Source organism: Myotis nattereri (assembly GCF_964212035.1).
Source record: "Myotis nattereri genome assembly, chromosome: 3".
NCBI classification, from domain to species: domain Eukaryota; kingdom Metazoa; phylum Chordata; class Mammalia; order Chiroptera; family Vespertilionidae; genus Myotis; species Myotis nattereri.
In genome coordinates, this window is record NC_138077.1 from 145363766 (window position 1) to 145387810 (window position 24045).

Below are 24045 nucleotides of genomic sequence, written 5' to 3' on the forward strand. Positions count from 1 at the left end.
AAAGAAAGAAAGGCAGAAAACTTCCCTAACCTGGTAAAGGAAAAAGTCACACAACTTCAGGAGGCATAGAGAACCCCAAGCAAGAAAAACCCAAACAGGCCCATGTGCAGACACATCATAATTAAAATGCCAAAAATTAAAAACAAAGAGAAAATCTTAATGGCAGCAAGAGAAAAGAAAAACTGTTACCTACAAAGGAGTTCCCATAAGGCTGACACCTGATTTCTCATCAGAAACTCTACAGGTCAGAGGGAATGGCATGAAGTACTCAAGGTAATGCAAAGCAAGAATCTGAGACCAAGATTACTGTATCTAGCAAGGCTATCATTCAAAATAGATGATCAAATAAAGAGCTTCCCGGACAAAATAAAAAAGGCTAAAGGAGCACATCACCACCAAGCCAGCATTATAAGAAATGTAAAGGGATTGCAGTAATGAGAATAAGCAACAGAGAGAGAAACCTAGGCATACAGAATTAAAATGGCAATAAATAGTACCTATCAATAATAACCCTAAATGTCAATGGACTGAATGCTCCAATCAAAAGGCATAAGGTAGCTAAATGGATACAAAAACATGACCTAACTATATGCTCTATTAGAGACCCACCTCAGGACAAAAGACACACAAAAGAACTTAAGTGCACAGGATGAGGGTGAAGGGTTGTGAAAAAAAATTGCAAAGCAAATGAAAAGAAAAAAAAAAGCTGGAATAGCAATACTCATATCTGACAAAATAGACTTTAAAATGAAGGCCATCATAAGTGACAACAAAGGTCACTACATAATACTAAAGGGATCCATCCAACAAGAGGCTATAACCCTGGTAAACATACATGCACCCAATACAAGAGCACCTAAATATATAAAAAACTTTTAGAGGATTTTAACTGTGAGGTAGGCAACAATACAGTCACAGTAGGGGACTTTAACACCCTGCTGACTTCACTGGATAATCTTCCAGACAAAAACTTAAGGAAACAGTGACTCTAAAGGACACACTGGACAGACGGATTTAATTGACATTTATAGAACATTTTGCCCCAAAGCAGCAGAATATACATTCTTCTCAAGTGCACCTGGATCACTCACAAAGATAGACCACATGTGAGGATACAAAACAAGTCTCTACAAGGTTCAAGAAGATTGAAATCATATCAACCATCCTCTCGGATCACAGTGGGATGAAATTAGATAGCAACACAGTAAAAACACCCCAAAACATTCAAACACATGAACGCTAAATAGCATGTTATTAAACAATGAATGGGTTACCAACAAGATCCAGAAAGAAATAAAAAACTTCCTGGAAACAAATGAAAACAAACACACAACAACCCAAAATCTCTGGGACACAGCAAAAGCAGTCCTGAGAGAGAAGTTCATAGCATTACAGGCATACCTCAAAAAACAAACAAACAAACAAAAACATCCCACACAAAAATCAACAATAAACTATTTAACCCTACAACTTAGAAAACATTGTTTCTTTCCTGAGCTCCCCCACACTGAGTCAGCAGGCAGAGGCCATATCAGCCTGGCTATCACTGTTCCTCCTGCCCTGGTGATCCCCTGAGACACTGCCCCACCCAACTTGCTGGTCCACCAAAGCTGCTTCAAGTGGCTTTTCCATTTGAATAGACTCTCTTGGTTCATGCAGTGGACTTTTTAAAAATCTCTCAAACAAGTAGCATCTGGCCCCAGCATCCCTCAAATCTCTCACTAAGTGGCCCCATACCCAGCAATCGGCCTTGTTTTGCAGCTTGGTCTCTCCTGGGCATCTCCAAGCCCAGCACAAGTAGCATTCACCTGCAGATCGCTTTGTAGCTCATGCCGGGTGGCCCTGGGTAGAACAAGGTGATGACTGACCTTAGCCGGCACCTCGCAGGAGGCCCCAAAGTCAGTGCACCCAGTGGACAGCTTCAGACCACAACAAAGCACCACCCATCCATTTCCACAAGTGACAAACTCAAGGGGAGGACTCAGCAGGCACCAGAGTCCCAATGAAGTAAGTCACCCTCCATGGGGTGGACACCTGCAAAGCTGATCCTCCAAAGTGGTCACAGCCAGTCGTTGCAGCCAATCAGCCTGCAGGTAAATCCCTCCCATTGGCATGACAAAAGCAAGCAAGACTCAACTACACTGAGGAGGCTGTGTCACTCAACTCTACAGGACACCTACTACATTAGGCCACTCTACCAAGCTCAGGAGATGCAGCAGCTCTACCTAATACACACAAACACAGAAAAGCTGCCAAAATGAGGAGACAAAGAAACATGTCCCAAATGAAAGAACAAAAAAACTCCAGAAAAATAACTAAACAAAATGAAGAAAAGCAAAATATTAGATGCAGATTTCAAAACACTGGTTATAAGGGTAGAACTTAGTGAGAACTTCAATGGCATAAAAAGGAGATGAAAATCATAAAGAGCCAGTCAGAAATTAAAGATACACTAACTGAAATGAATAATTTATAGGGGATCAACCACAGTAGATGAAGTCAAGAATCAAAACAGACAAGAATCAGAAATAAAAGAGAAGAGGCTACAACTAATATAACAGAAATACAAAAGGAATCATAAGATACTATGAACAATTATACATCAACAATGCACAACAACCTAAAAGAAATAAATTTTCAGAAACACGTAACCTATCAAGATTGAATCATGAAGAAATAGACGGCCCGAACCAATATGCTCAATTAATATTTGACAAAGGAGGCAAGAACATACAATGGAGCCAAGATAGTCTCTTCAACAAATGGTGTTGGGAAAATTAGACAGATATATGCAAGAAAATGAAACTAGACCACCAACTTACACCATACACAAAAATAAACTCAAAATGGATAAAGGACTTAAATGTACGACAGGAAACCATAAAAATTCTAGAAGAATCCAAAGGCAACAAAATCTCAGACATATGCCGAAGCAATTTCTTCACTGATACAGCTCCTAGGGCACTTGAAGCTAAAGAGAAAATGAACAAATGGGATTACATCAAAATAAAAAGCTTCTGCACAGCAAAAGAAACCATCAACAAAACAACGAGAAAACCCACTGTGTGGGAAAACATATTTGCCAATGTCATATCTGATAAGGGCCTAATCTCCAAAATTTATAGGGAACTCATACAACTTAATAAAAAGAAGATAAACAATCCAATCAAAAAATGGGCAAAGGACCTAAATAGACACCTTTCAAAAGAGGACATTCAGAAAGCCAAGAGACATATGAAAACATGCTCAAAGTCACTAATCATCCGAGAGATGCAAATCAAAACAACAATGAGGTACCATCTCACACCTGTCAGACTGGCTATCATCAACAAATCAACAAACGACAAGTGCTGGAGAGGATGTGGAGAAAAAGGAACACTTGTGCACTGCTGGTGGGAATGCAGACTGGTGCAGCCACTATGGAAGACAGTATGGAGTTTCCTCAAAAAACTGAAAATGGCCGAAACTGGTTTGGCTCGGTGGATAGAGCGTCGGCCTGCGGACTGAAGGGTCCCAGGTTCGATTTCGGTCAAGGGCATGTACCTGGGTTGCGGGCATATCCCCAGTGGGAGTGTGCAGGAGGCAGCTGATCGATGTTTCTCTCTCATCGATGTTTCTAACTCTCTATCTCCCTCCCTTCCTCTCTGTAAAAAATCAATAAAATATATTAAAAAAAAAACAACAAAAAAAAACTGAAAATGAAACTCCCATTTGACCCTGTGATCCCCCTTCTAGGAATATATCCCAAGAAACCAGAAACACCAATCAGAAAGGATATATGCACCCCTATGTTCATAGCAGCACAATTCACCATAGCTAAGATCTGGAAACAGCCTAAGTGCCCATCAGTAGATGAATGGATTAGAAAACTGTGGTACATCTACACGATGGAATACTATGCTGCTCTAAAAAGGAAGGAACTCTTACCATTTGCAACGGCATGGATGGAACTGGAGAGCATTATGCTAAGTGAAATAAGCCAGTCAATGAAGGAAACATACCACATGATCTCACTCATTCATGGATAATAGAGGCCATTATAAACTTTTGAACAATAATAGATACAGAGGCAGAGCTGCCTCAAACAGATTGTCAAACTGCAGCGGGAAGGCCGGGGAGGGTTGAGGGGCAGGAGGTAGGGGGGTAAGAGATCAACCAAAGGACTTGTATGCATGCATATAAGCATAACCAATGAACATAAGACACTGGGGGATAGGGGAGGCTAGGGGACTGTCTAGGGCAGGGGGGAAAAAATGGACACATATGTAATACCCTTTGTATTACTTTATGCAATAAAAAAAAAAGAAAGAAATAGAAAATCTGAATAAACATTACCAGTAAGGAGACTGAATCTATAATTTAAAAAACTATGAAGGATCAAACATCTAGGACACAATACATACACTGGAAAATTCTCCCACAAAGTGAAAGAAGAATACCAATCCAGAAAAAAGAAGGGGAGAGAACACTTCCAAACTCATTTTATGAGGCCCACATTACCCTGACACCAAAACCAAACAAGGTCTCTACAAGAAAAGAAAATTATAGGTCAGTATTGCTGATGAACATAGATGTAAAAATTCTCAGCAAAATTAGTTCAACAATACAGTAAAAGGATCACCATAATCAAGTGGGATTTATTCCAGGGATACCAGAATGGTTCAACATCCACAAATCAATCATTGTGTTATACCACATGGACACAATCATCTTAATAGATGCAGAAAAGCATTTGACAAAGTTCAATATCCATTTAAGATAGGGAGCAAACCTCAACATAATAAAGGCTATATATGATAAGCCCAGAGCTAACACCATACTCAATGATGAGAAACTGAAAGCTTTTCCTCTAAGATCAGGAACAATACAAGGATGCCCGCTCTTACCACCTTTAAAAAATATATATATATTTGTATTGATTTCAGAGAGGAAGAGAGAGGGAGAGAGAGATAGAAACATTAAGGACGAGAATCATTAATCGGCTGCCTCCTGCATGCTTCCTATTGGGGATCGTGCCCGCAACCTGGGCATGTGCCCTGACTGGGACTCAATCGAACTGTGACCTCCTGGTTCATGTGTCAAGGCCCCAACCACTGAGCCACGCCAGCCGGGCCACTCTCACCGTATTCAACATATATATAAAACCCTAAACACTCCACACACAAAAAAACTATTAGAATAAACAAAGTTGCAGAATACAAAATCAATATATAAAAATCTGTTGTGTTGCTATACACTAGTAATTATCAGAAAGAGAAATTAAGTAAACAATCCCATTTACAATTACACCCCCCCCCCCGCCCAAAAAATGCCTGAGAAAAAATTTAACCACGGAGTTAAAAAAAACTATACACTGAAAACTATTAAGGCATCAATAAAAGAAATTGAAAATGACACAAACAAAAATATATTCCATGCTCATGGACTGAAAGAACTGATACTGTTAAAATGTCCATATTATTGCCCTAGCCTAGTGTGGCTGAGTTGGTTGAGAGTCGTCCTATGCACCAAAAGGTCATTTGTTCAATTCCCTATCAGGGCACATGCTCAGGCTGTGGGTTTGATCCCCCTGTCAGGATACATGTGGAAGGCAATCGATTATATTTGGCAATTTCCAAAAGAAAGAATTGGGGGGGAAAGAATTAAACGTTATAATATAGAACAAGAGCCCTAGCTGGTTTGGCTCAGTGGATAGAGCATCGCCTTGTGGACTGAAGGGTCCCGGGTTCGATTCCAGTCAAGGGTACATGCCTGGGTTGTGGACTACCCACTCTCTCCTGTTTTAAGGAAGTGGTTGTCAAATGTAATTAAGTCCACAGACCAGTAAAAAGAAAAGCAAGAGCAATATTGAATTTTTAACTAAGATTAATCAACTTAAAAGCAATTCCTATTTTGAGAGCATGTCCTTAGATTCTTAGAGTTAAAATATCTTTTCTTTTATAAAATAAGGGTGATAAGTGGCAATTTTTAATAACCTTCTTCTTTCCAAAATAAAAAGGTGGCAAGCCTATGTCAGCACACTACCTTTATCCCACTAAAAAAAGTTAATGGTTCATGAAAGTCAAATCTGGGAATCTTTGGAAAACTCATTTGAACGATGAGAAAAAAATCCTCTTAGAAAAAACAACCCAGAAAGAGTATCATTAAAAAAAAGAAAACTAAGAAAAAGGAGGAAGTAGTCTATCGAATGTACCTAATAGGTTAGGTAAAATGAGTAATAAAAATTGTTTATTGAAATTAACAATCCTAAAGTCACCTATGATCACTGGGTTCAAATGCCAGACCACATGGGGTTTATAAGTGAAGACTAACAGGCTAAGTTTAGCTTGCTCTTTCTAAACATCTCCTCAAAAAGGTCAAAGAAGGCTTTAGAGTGGGAATAATTTGAGCATTAATACAAGCTACTCGTTACAAGAACGGAGAAGTTGTTGGAACTAGGGGAAAAATAACCTAACCACAAATATTCATATTCTAAAAAATTTATTCTTACTTTCATACACAGGTATCTAAGCGGAATCAACCAATTTTCTAGAAATTTGACCTAAAATAACTCAATGTCAACAAATGGAATTTGCATTTCAAGTTACAAAGGAAAGAAAATATTCTGCTCATCACTAGGATATCTAAAACTTTTCACAGTGTCTGACAGAAGGTAGATACTTTTCTCTCTTGAATAAATTAATGAACACCTATACTTACCAAGACAGACATACATTAGTGAATCCTCTATCTATCAAGCAAATATCACTATCCTACGAATGCACATATTCTACAACACACGACTCCAAATTTGTGTATTTAAATGTAGAATTAAAAAGCCAAAAAACTAATTTCACCTCACTTCAAGATTGAAACTAAAAGTAGAACCAAATTCGCTACCCTAGCCTCAGGTTTAGCCTGAGCCCTCCAGAATTAAAATTAACTTAGCCGTCTAACAGGTCAAGCAATGACAGAGGTGTATACAGTAAATGTAGCTTTCGCTCTTATCATAGAATTACAGAAAATATGCTTAAGTACCCTAAAATTTAGAATAAAATAGTTTGATTGAACATTTCTGTATGTTTAGACTTTTGCAACATGTACACAGTACTTATGTAATCACAAAAAGGTGTTTTTAAATATTTTTTTATTGATTTCAGAGGAAGGGAAAGGGAGAGAGATATAGAAACATCAATGATTAGAGAGAATCATTGATTGGTGGCCTCCTGCATGCCCCCTCCCCCTGGGAACCAAGCCCACAACCCAGGCATGTGCCCTTGACCAGAACTGAACCCAAGACCTTTCAATCCGCAGGCCAACGCTCTATCCACTGAGACAATCCAGCTAGGGCACAAAAAGATTTTTATAAACTATAAAAAATCGTTAAGTCATAACTTTTAAAACATTGTAAACAACATGGATAAATATAATTATTAAGTATCCAGTCATCTTAACTATTTGTGTAAACTGAAAACAGAATGTCTCCACAATAACATTTAATACTAGCTACTAATTATTAGTTTGGAAATCCCTGATGACATATTAGTTGTAAGATGATTAGTTATCTTGCAGGTGCAATAGGCAGGTAACTACAGATTTAAAACACCAAAACCCAACAAAGCTAATAATATACATAAAAACCATAGTTAACTTCAAGTTAAATATATACATTCATATTCAAGTCCAGAATTGCTAAGATTGATTGCAATAACATAAATGAAACTCATTAACAATTCAGGCAAATGTGATCTGAATGAAAATTTCAGAATTTTCATTATAACCCTGCAGAATTTGACCCTAAGACCAGGGAAGAAGAAATAACAGAACTGAGATATCTTTTTTAAAAAATATATTTTTTATTGATTTCAGAAAGGAAGGGAGAATAACCTCACAGGGCGATCCTATCTAATAATAGACAAACATGGTAATTAACCGTACCTCCACTACGCTTCCGATTGGCTAATCAGCAGGATATGCAAATTAACTGCTAACAAAGATGGCAGCCGGCAGCCATGCAGCTGAAGCGAGCAGGAGTCTTGCTTGCTCCAGTGATGGAGGAAGACAAGGTTCCCCGCCTGCCGCGGCCCAGCTCTGAGTACCGGATGCAACAATGTTTCAATTATAGAAGCTAAACAAACCCAGATACCTGCTTTCAGCCAGCCATGGCCTCAGAGCTGGAGCCGGCTCTCAGCTCCAGTGACAGCTATAGAAGGTAAATAAATCCCAGAATAAAAAGAAAAAAGAGGCAGGGAACTTCAGTCGCCCACCAGCCTGAAAACGGCCCTTAGCCCCTCACCCAGACTGGCCAGGCACCCCAGTGTGGACCCCCACCCTGAAGGGGGTGTGACCAGCTGCAAACAGCCATCAGCCCGTCATCCAGGCTGGCCAGGCACCCAAGCGGGACCCCTACCCTGATCCGGGACACCCTTCAGGGCAAACCAGCCGGCCCACACCCGTGCACCAGGCCTCTATCCTATATAGTAAAAGGGTAATATGCAAACTGACCCTAACAGCAGAAGGACTGGGAGTGACTGGTCACTATGACACACACTGACCACCAGGGGGCAGATGCTCAATGCAGGAGCTGCCCTCTGGTGGTCAGTGCGCTCTCACAGGGGGGAGCTCTGCTCAGCCACAAGCCAGGCTGATGGCTGCCAGTACAGCAGTGGTGGTGGGAGCCTCTCCTGCCTCCTCAGCAGTGCTAAGGATGTCTGACTGCAGCTTAGGTGTGCTCCCCGCTGGCAAGTGGGCATCCTCTGAGGGCTTCTGGGCTGCCAGAGGGATGTCTGACTGCCAGCGTAGGCCCAATCCCCCGGGGAGCAGGCCTAAACCAGCAAGTGGTCACCCCCGAGAGGCCCCAGACTGCGAGAGGGCACAGGCCGGGCTGAGGTACCCCCTACCCCCGAGTGCACAAATTTTTGTGCACTGGGCCTCTAGTCTGATCATAAATTCCTAACTGGGCAAGTCATGCACACCCCCTACTGGGGATCAAGCCCACAACCCAGGCATATATCCTTGATCAGAATCGAACCCAGGACCCTTCAGTTGGCAAGCCAACACTCTATCCACTGAGCCAAACCAGCCAGGGCCTGAGGTATCTTTGCTGCAAGCCATTAACTCTGTCCTAGAGTTAAGCAGTTCCAATTCCTAAAAGAAACATATGAACTGATCATGGGTAGTAGAGCAGATAGATTAAAAGGGCTTGAAAAAACTCTTCACCTTACTACATACTGCTTAACTTTCTCAAGAGCATTCATATCTCATTTTCTCCTAATAATAATGTCATAGGATAGAAGGGGAGACTATTATTTCCTCTAACAAATAAAAAATCTATAACTCAGAAGTAAAATCACTTCCTTATAGCTCTAAAAATTGCTCTAAAAAATTCCAAAACTCTTGACTCCTAATATGGTAAACTCTAATAGGTCACATTATCTGATACAATCTAAATTATTCTAGATATTTGTCATTTTGGATTCCAATTATGAACTGGTCACAAAATACAGTGGGAAGACAAAGAATATTTTCAGACTTAACAAGTGGTGAAATCAAGTCACTGACTGGCATTTTTTCTTGTCCACAGAACATTTAGCCACAACACATTTATAAGTCTAAGTTTAAGCGATGAAACACATTTAACTCTACTAATGACGAAATGTATTCCTAGAGATGGTTCAACTTGGTTGCTTAGTTTCCTGAGATACAAACAGCTGTATATCCTGATGTTTTTTGCTGTTGTTGTTAATATTTTTCCATTGATTTTTAGGGAGAGTGGAAGAGAGAGGAAAGACAGAGAGAAACATCAATGTGAGAGAAACACATCAATTGGTTGCCTCCTGTATGAGCCCTGACCAGGTCCTGGGCCGGGGAGGAGCCTGCAACCAAGGTACATGCCCTTGACCAGAATCAACCCCAGGACCCTTTGGTCCACAGCCAACACTCGATCCACTGAGCCAAACTGGCTAGGGCCTATCCCTGATTTTGACACAATGAAAAGCTTAGGGACACACAACTGTATCTAGTTTACTTTTTCCAAAGCTCTACAGATAAATACAAAAAAAAAAAAAAAAGCCACACACACACACACACACACACACACACAAAACTGTATATATAGTTCAAACACCAACAAAACTGGGACATTAAGATATTTATTAGGCTGAAAATACTACAAGTATCACATGTTAGTTTTTTCCTTCCATAGGACTGTCACATCTTTGCATCTCCAGATGTAGCCATACAGGCCTCCTTTCAATCTTCAAAAACAAAGATCTTTCCCAGTCAAGACATTCATACATATTGTACCTCCTACAAAAACTGCCCTGACTCCTCCATTCTTTGCATTGCTAATTCGTCTAAGTAATTCTACTAAAGTAGTTGTACTCTACAATAGTCTCTATCAAAGAATTCTTGTTCTTTATTATAACCTATAATTCTTTTCCCCCAATTCTTTCTTTTGGAAATTGCCAAATATAATCAATAATAATCACTATACTCTTCACCTAGATTTATCTATATTTCACATTTCTTTCTCCCTTCCCCCACACTTTTTTTTGCTCATCCATTTGAAAGTTGCAGACATTATGACATTTCACCCATACATATCAGATGTACCCCTTTAAAACAATGAACCTTCTCCTATGCAGCCACGAGACCATTATCACAGCCACCAAATTTAACATTAATATTATTGTCTGATGTACAGCCCAAATTCTCCAATTATATACAAAAATGTTCTTTAAAGCTGTTTTCCAAATCTAGGATCCAGTCAAGGTTCACACTTTGCATTTGTCATGTCTCTTTTGTCTCCTTCAATATCAGCTGTATCGTCCTTGTTTGGAGATATTTTTATTAAATATACTAGAGCCCGATGCACGAAATTCGTGCAAGGGGCTCAGCCCTCACAACCCCACCTTCATCCAGAAGGACTTCAGGAAGGTGGTTTGGCTGTCTGGTCTAATTAGCATATTATGCTTTTATTATTATAGGCATTTTTTTAAATCAGCTATCCTGTTAGCATGCTACACATATTGAATTTGTCTTATTGTTTCCTCATGATTAAACGTTAGGTTAAACAATTTTAGCAAAAAGCTACATAGATGCTGTGTTTACTTGTCTTTGTGCTAGTGTGTCCTTCCTCCAAAAATAACACATACTCCACAAGGGCAGTGAACATGACTCATGTTGTTCAACAATGTATCTCTAGCACCTTAAACTATATGTCCCATAGAAGATCATCAATAGCATTTGTTCAACAAATAAATTAATTCTCCGCAGCATATAGAACCAAAGTGTAGTATTTTCTTCAAGATGGACAACCAATATATATTTGTTGATATTAACTCATAATTAAGAGATAATGTCATTAGTACCCAAAACTATATTATGTGAATGTTTTGAAATTTAGTATAAATGTATTTTTAGTACTAGGTAAGTGCTCTTAACCAGAACTACATAAACTATGATTCCATCTATTTAATGGAGAATTCATAAACTGCTATCAAAAAGTCGCAGACTGTGGCCCAGCCGGCATGGCTCAGTGTTGACCTATGGCAGAAGATCAGGGTTCGATTCCCAGTTAGGGCACATGCCCAGGTTGCGGGCTCCATACCCAGTGTGGGGCGTGCAGAAGGCAGCGAATCAATAAGTCTCTCTCATCATTGATATTTCTCTCTCTCTCCCCCTCTCTGAAATCAATAGAAATACATTTAAAAAAAAAAAATCACAGACTGTGAATAGAGGGATTCAAGTACCCATAAAAAGAACCTTAGACCTAGCCAGTTTGGCTCAGTAGATAGAGCGTAGGCCTGCAGACTGAATGGTCCCAGGTTCAATTCCAGTCAAGGGCACAGGCCTGGGTTGTGGTCTTGATCCCCAGTAGGAGGCGTGCAGGAGTTAGCCGATCCATGATTCTCTCTCATCATTAATGTTTCTCTTCCTCTCCCTTCTTCTTTAAAATCAAATGTAAGAACCTTAAACTAATGTGAGGAGACAAGAGGAAATGATGCTGTCTTTTTCTCAATGAAAATAGGTTTATTTTGTTTATATATGATTAAAGCATCTTAATATTATAAACTATAATTCTTAAAAAACAAAAACAAGACAGAAAAAACTCTCCTAGGAATAGTAAACTGGTACATAAGCCAGACACTCCTCAAAGAGCTGAAAGTTTAATGATTACAACCTAGTCTCCTGGCCTCAGGAAAAAAGAAAACTGACTATATCATTCAAAAAGCTTAGATGCTATAACTAAACATATATGCAAAGCAATTAATGCACAAAGAAAACTTTTTAAAATATTATAATCGTTTCTGCTATGTACACACCTTCAGGCAGAGGAACTTGATGGCAGTTCTGTTGGGGCATTCAACTCCACTCTCAAGGTTGGGTTATAGTTCAGAAAAAACAGAAGCTACAAATATGAAATTCCTCAATTTCCTCCCCACTCTTTTCCCCTAAACCTATCCACAAAAGTATGTATCTAATTCACTTCTTTAAGGAGGACATGGTTGTTCTTCAGTATTAGAGAGATCTCACATTAAGGATTTCACTTTATCGCCCTAGCTGGTTTGGCTCAGTGGATAGAGCATCGGCCTGCAGACTGAAGGGTCCTGGGTTCAATTCCGGTTAAGGGCACATGCCCGGGTTGCAGGGACAGCCGATCAATGATTCTCTCTCATCATTGATGTTTCTATCTCTCTCTCCCTTCCTCTCTGAAATCAATAAAAATATATTTTTTAAAAATAATTTCACTTTATCATTTTTTCTCCTTTCCTTTCCTTTTTACTTATTGATTTGAGTGAGAAAAACACTGATTTGTTGTTATACCTATCTATGCATTCATTGTTTCAAGATTAACATGAAAAAACTAATTGTATTTCTATACACTAGCAATAAACAATCTAAAAATGAAATTGAGAAAAAATTTCCAATTGCAATCGCATCAAAAAGTACAAAATACTTAGGAATAAATTTAACAAAAAGGCATAAGGCTTGTATAATGAAAACTACATAACAACAGAGAAAGGAATTAAATAAGACCTATAGGTTTGGAAAGACATGTGCATGGATATTAACATTAAGATGGCACTATTTCCCAAATTGATCTACAGACTCAATGCAATTATCTATCAAAATCCCAGCTGACATTTTTGCAGAAACTGACAGACTGATCCTAAAATTCATATAGAAAAGAAAATCCGTAATAGCTAAATAAATATTGAAAAGAAAAGAAAAAAAAAGAGAATAAAACCAGAGGACTCACACTTTCCATTTCAAAATTTTATACAAAGCAACAGTAATCAAGATGTTATGATATAGACATTAAGGACACAAAAATCGTTGAAATTAAACTGAGAATCCAGAATCAAACCCTTACACTTATGGTCAATTGATCTTGGAGATTGTCAAAACAACTCAGTCAGAAAGAAGAGTCTCTTTCACATTTACACAACGGAATACTATGCAGCAGTAAAAAAGAATATCTTACCCTTTGAGACAGCATGGAGGGACCTGAAGAGTATTACGCTAAGTGAAAGAGTCAGAGAAAGACAAATATCATATAATCTCACTTATACGTGGAATCTAATAAACCAAATAAATTGACAAAATAATTCCAAACACATGATAGCATGCAATAGACTGAGGATTCTTAGAAGCAATGGGGGGCGGGGGGATCAAACAAAGAACTTATATGCATACTAGAGGCCCAGTGCACAAATTTGTGCACCAGTAGGGTTCCTCGGCCTCTCCTGTGGGAGTGGGCCTAAGCCATCAGTCGGACATCCCCCGAGGGCTCCCATGTGTATATTTTTATTTATAAAAATGTCAACTTTGCATACTGCTCTGTAACATGCCTTATTTTTAATTTAAAAATATATTAGGAACATCTTTCCATATCTAGATTTCCAAAACTAGATTTCTATAGCATCTTTTTATTTATTTTTGCTATTTAATATACTTTAATTGAACTACAAATGACATATAACATTACATTAGTTTCAGGGGTAGTACATAATGAGTCTATATTTGTATATCTATATAATGAAAGCCTAAGCGACCCTTACGGCAGAACAACCAGAACGACTGGTCACTATGATGCACAATGACTACCAGGGGACAGACGCTCAACACAGGAGCTGCCCCCTGGTGGTCAGTGCACTCCCACAGGGAGAGTGCCGCTCAGCCAGAAGCCAGGCTCATGGCTGGCGAGTGCAGCAGTGGTGGCAGGAGCCTCTCCCACCTCCACAGTAGTACTAAGGAAGGAGCAGCAAGTCAAGGGGTGAGGAGCAGCGAGCAGATGAACGGTAAGGAGGAAGGGGTCCTGGACTGTAAGAGGGATGTCCGACTGCCAGCTTAGGCCCGCTCCCTGTCCTGGACTGCGAGAGGGTTCAGGCTGGGCTGAGGGACCTCCCAGACACTGCACGAATTTTGTGCACTGGGCCTCTAGTAAGTATATAGATACATAGACGTGTACAATATAATCAGTACCTTACTTGAAGGAAAATAAGAGCATTTACCCTATAAACCAGTGTTTAACTCTGCTCTATGTTTACATTCTAATAAATCTCAAAATAAGGGATGCTTGGTCCTAGCACATTTCAACAGGATTATTTTATCTTACCTTCTGAAAGAGACAGACATAGGAATCAAGCAGAACCCTTTGAGTTACAAGAACACATTTTTTTTTTAAATATTTTTTATTGATTTTTTACAGAGAGGAAGGTAGAGGGATAGAGAGTTAGAAACATCGATGAGAGAGAAACATCGACCAGCCGCCTCCTGCACATCCCCCACTGGGGATGTGCCCGCAACCCAGGTACATGCCCTTGACCGGAATCGAACCCGGGACCCTTCAGTCCGCAGGCCGACGCTCTATCCACTGAGCCAAACCGGTTTTGGCAAGAACACATTTTGAAACCACTGTGTTTCAACATCAAAATATTAACTAGAATCTTATGTTCCAAAAAAAAAAGTGTTTACAACTAATTTACTAGCAGAAAAAAATACTCAGTAATAATAACCTAATGTCACAGAATAATTTGAAAAAATAGGAAGCAATATTGGAATTTACTAAGATTCTGGAAAGGGCAACTCATTTTGATGCTGCTGAAATACGATCAGACAAATCCACCTTTTGCAAAGCAAATTCATCTTTTCCACTTCAAATTCACCTTTTCAAAAGCAAATTAATCTTTTTGCTAAGCAAATTCAACTTTTGCAAAGCAAATTCATCTATGCACTGAAGGGTCCAGAGGTTGACTCCAGTCAAGGGCACATGCCTGGGTTGTGGGCTCGATCCCCAGTAGGGGGCATGCAGGAGGCAGCCAAGAAATGATTTTCTCTCATCATTCATGTTTTTATCTCTCTCCCTCTCCCTTCCTCTCTGAAATCAATAAATATCCTATATAATAAAAGCCTAATATGCAAATTGTCCCCTCATCCAGGAGTTCAACCGGAAGTCCGACCGCTCGCTATGACATGCACTGACCACCAGGGGGCGGCATAGAACATGGCAGGCATCGGCGACACGGCGCCCAGGTAGGGGGCTGCAACCTCTCACCAGCTACCTGGGGGCGGGGTGATGGAGACGGAAGTGCAGTGAGAATGCGGGGTGTCTGCCAAGCTTGCTCTCACTCCCCCTGATACTCTCCACTGGGACACCAGGGTTCGCACACTGGGCAAGCCCCCGCGCTCGGGTACAAGGCGCCCGCAAGGAACCCACTCCACAAATGCACGGCCTCTTCCGGGTGAGCTGGGCCGCAGCCGCTGGGCCTGCAGGGGCTGGTCATGCTCGCTGTCGGTTCACGCAGGAGCCGATCTGCGAGGTCGGCCGGGAGAGCGCACGCTACCTGCCTGGCTTTCATGTGGCATCGCTGGGTGGACTAGAAGCCCACGATGCACCCCAGCCCCTGGCGTCCAGCCACGCTCATCGCATCTCCACATGGGGATCATGTGCTGTGACTCAGGTGGAGGGGGGTGCGCAGGGACCTGGGGGCCTAGAGGTCAGCTGGGACCTGCCCTTCCACACCAGACACTTGTGCTTCGATCGCTGGCCAGGCCTAGGAACCATACCCGTGCACAAATTTCATGTACCGGGCCTCTAGTATTACATAAACATCACCATAATAAATCTTGGTGTGTTTTTTGTTGTTGTTGTTGTTGTTGCTTTTAATCCTCATCCAGGGATATTTTTACATTGCTTTTTTAAGAGTGGGAGGGAGGGAGGAGGGAAAGAGAAAGATCAATGTTGAGGCACATCAACTGGTTACATCTGCACAAGCCCTGATCAGGGCATGATGAAACCTGCAACCCAGGTATATTCCCTTGACCAGGAATCTAACCCTTGACTCTTCTGTGCATGGGCCAACAATCTAACCACTTAGCAACACAGGCCAGGACTAATAAATCTTGCTACCCTCTATCACCAGCTACAAATTTATTTCTTGTGATGAGAACTTTTAAGATTTACTCTTAGTAACTTTTAAATATGTAAGACAGCATTATTAACTACTAGAGGCCCGGTGCACAAAATTTGTGCACTGGAAGGGAAGTTCCCCCCAGCTTGGTCTGTCTGTGCCCTCTCACAGTGCAGGAGCCACACAATCGATTGTCCCAAAGATGTAGGCCCCACCCACCCATCAGGGCTTCTCGATGGATTGACCCAAAGAGGTAGGCTGGAGCTGCGGGACCCCGCCTCTGCACCAAGCACGCAGCATCAAGCCCCCACCCACCCACGTGCAAGCGCACTACACACGCAGCCTCCTGGTGATCACTCGTTACAGCGTGAGGGCATCATGACTACATAGGCTTTTATTAATAGGATAGTCACCACGCTATATGTTACATCTACACGACAATCTACACTAATGAAAGAGAAACATGGTAATTGCCGTACGACCGCTACCCTTCCCATTGGCTAATCCCCCTGTCACTCACAGAGTAGGGCCGAAATATGCAAATTAACTGGCAGCCAAGATGGCGGCCAGCAGCCAGGCAGCTGATGCGAACAGGGAGGCTTGCTTGCTTCAGTGACTGAGAACTCCAACGTTCCCCACCTGACTTGCCTGGCCTCTCAGCTGAACTCTAAGCAACTATGTTGCAAATATAGAAGCTAAAAAAAAAACCCAGAAACCTGCTTTACTCAGCAGGGCTTCAGCCAGCCGGACCGCAACAATGTATTAAATACAGACGGTAAACAAAGGCCAGAAACCTGTTTTCAGCAGCCAAGGCCTCAGAGCTAAAGCTGGGCCAGAATAAAAAAGAAAAAAAGGAGCGGTTGGGAGCTTCAGTCCCAGCCTGAAAACAGCCCTCAGCCCCTCAGCCAGACTGGCCAGGCACCCCTGAGGGGACCCCCACCCTGAAGGGTGTGTGACCAGCTGCAAACAGCCATCATCCCCTCCCCAGACTGGCCAGGCACCCCAGTGGGGACCCCCACCCTGAAGGGTGTGTGACCAGCTGCAAACAGCCATCATCCCCTCACCCAGGCTGGCCAGGCACCCCAGTGGGGACCCCCACCCTGATCCAGGACACCCTTCAGGGCAAACCAGCCAGCCCCACCCATGCACCAGGCCTCTATTCTATATAGTAAAAGGGTAATATGCCTCCCAGCACCGGGATCAGCGTGACAGGGGGCAGTGCCCAAACCCGCTGATCGCCCTGCGGCTCTGTGTGTGACAGGATGTGGGGCCCCAAACCCCCCGCCCCCCACGAGCCCTGCTCTGTGTGTGACGGGGTAGAGCCATAACCTCCCCATTGGCCCTGCCCTGAGTGTGAGAGTGGCAGCGCCCCAACCACCTGACCGGCCCTGCTCTGTGGGTGATAGAGGGCGGCACCCCAACCCCCCCGCCCCCCATGGGCCCTGCTCTGTGTGTGATGGGGTAGAGTCATAACCTCCCCATCTGCCATGCCCTGAGTGTGACAGTGGCGGCGCCCCAACCCCCTGATCGGCCCTGTTCTGTGGGTGATAGAGGGTGGCGCCCCAACCCCCTGATCCACCCTGCCCTGAGTGTGTCAGGGGGCGGTGCCCCAACTCCCCTATCAGCCCTACTCTGTGAGTGACAGGGGGGAGCTCCTCAACCCCCTGATCGGCCCTGCTCTGTGCATGACAGGGGGGAGCTCCCCAACCCCTGATTGACCCTGCTCTGTGCATGACAGGGTATGGAGCCCCAACTCCCCTGATGGGCCCTGCTCTGTGAGTGACAGGGGGTGGCGCCGCAACCTCCCCATCAAACCTTCCTTGAGTGTGACAGAGGGCGGTGCCCCAACCCCCCAATCGGCCCTACCCTGAGCGTGACTGGGGGTGGCATCGCAACCTCCTGATCCGCCCTGCTCTGTGCATGACAGGGGGTGGCACCCCAACTCCCCAATCGGCCCTGCTCTGAGCCCGACCAGGGGCTGCACCTAGGGATGGGGCCTGCCCTCTGCCACCCGGGAGCAGGCCTAAGCCAGCAGGTCGTTATCTCCCGAGGGGTCCCAGACTGAGAGAGGGCTCCCCTGAGGGCTCTCAGATTGGAGAGGGTGGCAGGTCGAGCTGAGGGACCCCCACAACCCCCAGGGCACGAATGTCGTGCACCGGGCCTCTAGTCCATATATATAAAAGCCTAAGCGACCAGATGACCAGCCAGTAGTTATAATGCACACTGACCACCAGGGGGCAGACGCTCAATGCAGGAGCTGCCCCCTGGTGGTCAGTGTGCTCCCACAGTGGGAGCGCTGCATCACTCAGCTGACCATTGGGTACCAGAGGCCAGGCTCATGGCTGGCGAGCACCACTGCGAGCCTCTCCCGCCTCCACAGCAGCGCTTCCAGCAGCCTGCGAGGATCAGGCCGAAACTGGCAGCTTGACATCCCCCGAGGGGTCCCAGATTGCAGAGGGCGCAGGCCAGGCTGAGGGACCCCACCAGCGCATGAATTCGTGCCCTGGGCCTCTAGTGTACATATAAACATGGTATGTGCTAATACATCTAACCAAAGCTATTATTTTAAAAGTGTACAGGATTTGTGCATTTCACCCAATTAGCATGGCTCAGTGATTGAGTATCAACCTATGAACCAGGAGGTCACAGTTCAATTGCAGGTTCAATTTCAGTCAGGAGAACTTACCCAGGTTGCAGGCTCGATCCCCAGTGGGGTGCGTGCAGAAGGCAGCCAATCAATGATTCTCTCTCATCATTGATGTTTCTATCTCTCCCTTTCCCTTCCTCTCTGAAATCAAAATATATTTTTAAAAAAGATTTGTGCATTTCAGTATGTGTAAATTTTACCTTAGAAAAACTTTAAAATAGAAAACACGGAGTGAAATGGAGGAGTAGAGGTATTGATGAAATAAGCCTGGGCACAAAAAAGGTTGTTATACTATTTGTGTTTTCTTTGTATATGTTTGAAATTTTCAAAAAGTTAACTTATGTGTCAAAATAACAAAGTAAAATTTTTAAATATAAACTTTCCTAACATCCATTTTTGCTGCTTTTCAACAAAAGAAACAGAATCTTACATCTCTTAAAAAGACCAGAGAAGTTGCTATTTTCATTATTCTTTTGTAATGTTATATGAAAACTGATATATGACAAAAGATATGATGTGTGGCAAAAATGAAAAAGACTTTATCTTAAAAATGTACAAAGAGAATTTCAACCTCCTTACAAGATAGTTCTTTACCCTTGGGTTCCTGGGTTTCCATGGTTAATGGATGTGATAATCCCTGATCAATGGGTGCAATAACCCTTAATATTGTACTGTCCAATACAGCAGCCACTAGCTACTTATGACCATTCAAATTTTAGTGTTGTTTTTAAATACGTTTTTAATAATTTTCAGAGGAAGGGAGAGGGAGAGAGAGAGAGAAGCATCTATGATGAGAATCATTGATCGATTATCTCCCTCCTGGAGATCGAGCCCACAACCCGAGCATGTGCCCTGACTGGGAATCGAACTGTGACCTCCTGGTTCATAGTCAACACTCAACCACCGAGCCACACTGGTCAGACTCAAATTTTAGTTTTACTTAAATTATAAATTCAGTTCTCAGCCCTGGCTGAGTGGCTCAGTTGGTTGGAGTGCTATCCTGTGCTACAAAGGGTTGCAGGTTTGATTCCTGGTTGGGGCACAGGCCTAGGTTGAGGGTTCAATCCCTGGTCAGGGCATGTACCGAAGGCAACCAATTGATGTTTCTCTCTCTCCTTTCTTCTCTTTAACCATGACCTCAGATGAGGATTAAAATAAATAACAAATAAATAAATAAAGTTTTCAACCTCACCTAATAGTTAATTAAACTAAATTATAAATTGTTTCTAGTGTTCAACATCCACAAGTGGCTATTGGCTACCATAATAGGTAAAGCAAATAAAGATCAATCAGTGCAGAAAGTTCTACTGGAGAGTACTCCTAATACATAAAAACACCCACAGGGAAACTTCCACATTCCAATTTGGGGTTATTACACTGTATCAATAAATAAATCCTGGAAAACAGTAGAAACAAAGCATAAAAATATCAAACAAGGAATAGCATTTGTGGAAGTTTAGACTAACTAAAACAGCAAATTTTACTTTCAGAACCACCAAGCTACAGATGTTGGCAACGGCAACTCCTCAGAGGCATATTTCCCATATGTTAAAATAGATTATCACTATACTGCCAGTTTCCTAACGTCAGATGTAAAGATTATGATGAAATATAAGTTGAACAAATTATCCTTTCAGTCAAGGGTCTAATAAAAAGGTACATTTATAAACCATGACATCAAAGCACCCACAGTAAATATACAGAATAAAATCCCTTTCCAAACTGAGCTCTGAGGCAACAGGCACATTTTAAAGGATTATTAAATATATTTTGTTTCATCAGAAAAAAAAAAGTTCATTTCTGCACTTCTAGTTCTAAAATTGTGTGTGCTTTCATTCTAATAGGTATAGATTTCCGTTAATGCCCATTAATATGAATATGCAGTATCAGGAAACAGGTGCACTCTAAATTCAAATATTTTAGAATATTTTTAGTACCTTAAAAGAAACTGAAGGTGTGCAAATTGAAAATGTGAATTATACATTTTTTTAAATTAAGGAACCTAAAAACAACAAAAAATGTCGCCTTGTATCCCCTTCTCAAGCTATCACTGCAAATGCTTGCAGTGTGAATAACACTCTAACTATCAACAATAGGATGCTCTATGTTAAGACATTTAAAATCAACTCTTTCCTTGCCAAAACTACTGGGCACCTGAAACTTTAACTCAAAATGGCTCCAATTAAAGTATTTCAAACCTTTAAAAAGGTCACTTAAGGATCTAAGTATTTGCTTTGGCCACATTAAGTACCTTTAATTCACTGTCTTTGTAATCCACTGCCAAAAAAGGAATGAGAGAGAGAGAGAGAGAGAGAGAGAGAGAGAGAGAGAGAGAGAGAGAGAATGAAAACATGGAAATTGAAACCAGCCTGCAGGCAAGGTATAAAGGAGGGTCACCTGGAATCAATCTGAAGGAGAAAGTTACTACTACCGGAGCATCTGGAGACAAATTAAATCAGGCACTATTTACATATTTCTAGTTATGTACTGACCTCACATACACTTTCTTACGTTACACACAGACCCACCTAGGTTTCCACATCTGAATTAGTAAACAAGGTCTACCTTTAACTGAAGTTACAGGCTTTCAAGAACAGAATAACATCCCATATCCTTTTTCCCCCATTGTTCACGAACCCTCCCCGTTCGTCAAAATCACCCCGATAAACCCATCTGTCCCCCTCGAGTTGCTTCCAGAACAAAAACTCTAGCCACCAAGGACGCCAGGTTGTAAAACACAGAGTTCAGAGTTCTGGCACTGCCACGATACGTTAAGAAATCTCGGCGAATTAGTCCCAATCCCAGCTCAAACCATCACGACCTCAGTTGTAAAAAATTAAAAAAATCAATCAATCAATTAATACAAATCGGCATCCCGAGCAGGGATCTGAGGTGGACTGAATGACACTGAACAACTACCTCCGACCGCTGGTGCGCTCCCAGCGCGAGGTGCCTCCTCCCCACCCCAGACGTGCACCTCTGCCCCTCGGAGCTCTCGGGGTCTGCTCCCGGGCTCCGCTCAGTGCTCCCCGTACCCCCGCATCCACCCTGCCCTTCCACTGCACCCCCTTCCTCCAATTCCATGCACTCCCCGCACCCGCCCGGCCCAGGCAGCCCCTCCCCTGAGTACCCCACGTCCCCCTCGGCCCCGATTTCCCCACGGCGCCTCCCCCCGGCTCCCCTCCCCTTCACCCCCAGGTTCATCCTGCCCCTCCAACCGCCTGCTGCCCCAGGTTCCTTCCTGCCCCTCCACACACTGCTTCCCCGCCTCAACGTTTCATCCAGTTCCCCCAACCGACTTCCCCAACGCCCAGCTCCCTCCCAGAGCCTTCTGTTCTCCTGCACCCAGCGGACTGCTCCTTCCCATCCATTCTTTTCATCACATACAACGCGAACGCCAAGCACCCCCAGCCCCGGGCTGCAGCCGCCACCCCCACCTCGATCCTCCATCTTTCCCTTTTCGACTGGCTTCCTTTCTTCTCTCCCTCCTCCCCCGCCGCCCTTCTCCTCCGGAAGAGCCCGCTGCCCCCCGGCCCCAGGTCTCTCACCTCATTCGGTCACTTCAGTGGTGCCAACCGCTTCATACAGGAAAAAACAACCAAGCACGTCCCCGTGGGCGCTTCCCCTGCGAGTCCGAGCGCTGGCCGGGCACCCTCCCCGACGGGCACCCCGCACAGACAACACGCACAAACCACGGTCCTGAGGACGAGCGACGGGGGTCAGAGCGAGCGTTCCCACACCGGCCTTAAACACAGCCAGCTTCGCTACAGCCCTTCGCCATTTTGGTTTCCCGCGGACTGCCGGTGCATTCTGGGAGCGCGCAGCGCCTCCGCGGCCGAATGGCAGCCCGGCAGGGCCGCGCGGGGGCGGGGACTGCGCGGCGAGCGCGGAGGGACACCGCGCCCTGCGTCTGCGGCCGACGCCGAACAAAGAGGGACTCTTTAACGTTGCGGTGGACTGAGTCCTTCCGCCGCCGGCGTTCGCACAATAGTGAGCGCTGCGCTCCCGGCCGCCGGCGGTGCTCCTGCGGCGCCTCCCGTAGAGGAAAGCGTCGTGTCCCGTATACATTGCTCGCTGCACCTTGCCGTGCCGGCTTCCTTTCCGGGGAGAAAACTTTACGTTTCTTCTTGTCCTCACCCTGAAGTCTGCTGCTGGAATTTCCTTCAGCCGGCGGAAGACCCGGGATGTCACAATTAAATGTATTCAGCGGTGATGGACCAGCCCCAGATTCCTTTCTGATCGGGAGCTGCTTGTATAGATTTTTGGACTTTTTTTTTTCCCCCCACTGACGATGAAAGGTTTTTCTGTGTATCTGCCTTGCAATCGTTCCTAATTGTAATGAAATCTGAGAATAACCCCGTGCAAAGTGCTTTATTTTAGGAATACAAACTTTTTCCTACAAGGGCAGACCTGCCAATAGACTGCTGCGGACAGGGGCCCCAAGTGACAAAGTGCACGCTGGTCTCTCTCTCTCCAACTTAGATACAACCCAGCTCCTCTTAGCAGCCACGCGTGGTCCCTTTGCTTATAAATTTGTCAAAATATTTTGTAAATTGATTTATGCTTTTGTCTCATATTACATCACAGGGATAATTAATACCATGCTTTCTCTCTCTGCAAAAGTACCTCTTGTAGCCTGAACTTAACTTTACTCATATTTCAAAAGGGATTCCCTCAGCCTCTGATCCCAGGATTTAGCAAATAAACATTCATTTTATCCACACCATTAAATATTTAAAATATTTTAGTCATACCCTTCCACACTCTTGCTGCTCCTGACTAATGATCCTAATTAGATGTTTAAGTCTGTCTTCTTACCAGAGCCTCAGCCTACTTGCTACTTTTCAAGTTTCACTTTCTCTGAATTCTATTATAACAATTTTTCATAAATTCGGCTTCAATGCCCTTCACACTTTTGGTTGAGGAGAGTTTTGACTTAAAGTAGATGCAGTCCAAAAATAGATAAAGATGTTACACAAACAGGTATATTTGCTGTGCAAC

General features: G+C 43.2%; 1 protein-coding gene across 1 annotated transcript in view; it reads right to left on the bottom strand.

Moving 5' to 3' along the window:
- Positions 1-22846, bottom strand: part of MTF2 (metal response element binding transcription factor 2) — a 73514-nt gene extending 50668 nt beyond the window's left edge. Inside the window, exon 1 of the mRNA XM_081087752.1 lies at positions 22593-22846. Within this exon, the coding sequence (XP_080943878.1) occupies positions 22593-22597 (5 nt within the window). The 5' untranslated portion in view covers positions 22598-22846. The remainder of the gene's footprint in view (positions 1-22592) is intronic.
- Positions 22847-24045: the final 1199 nt, after the last annotated feature.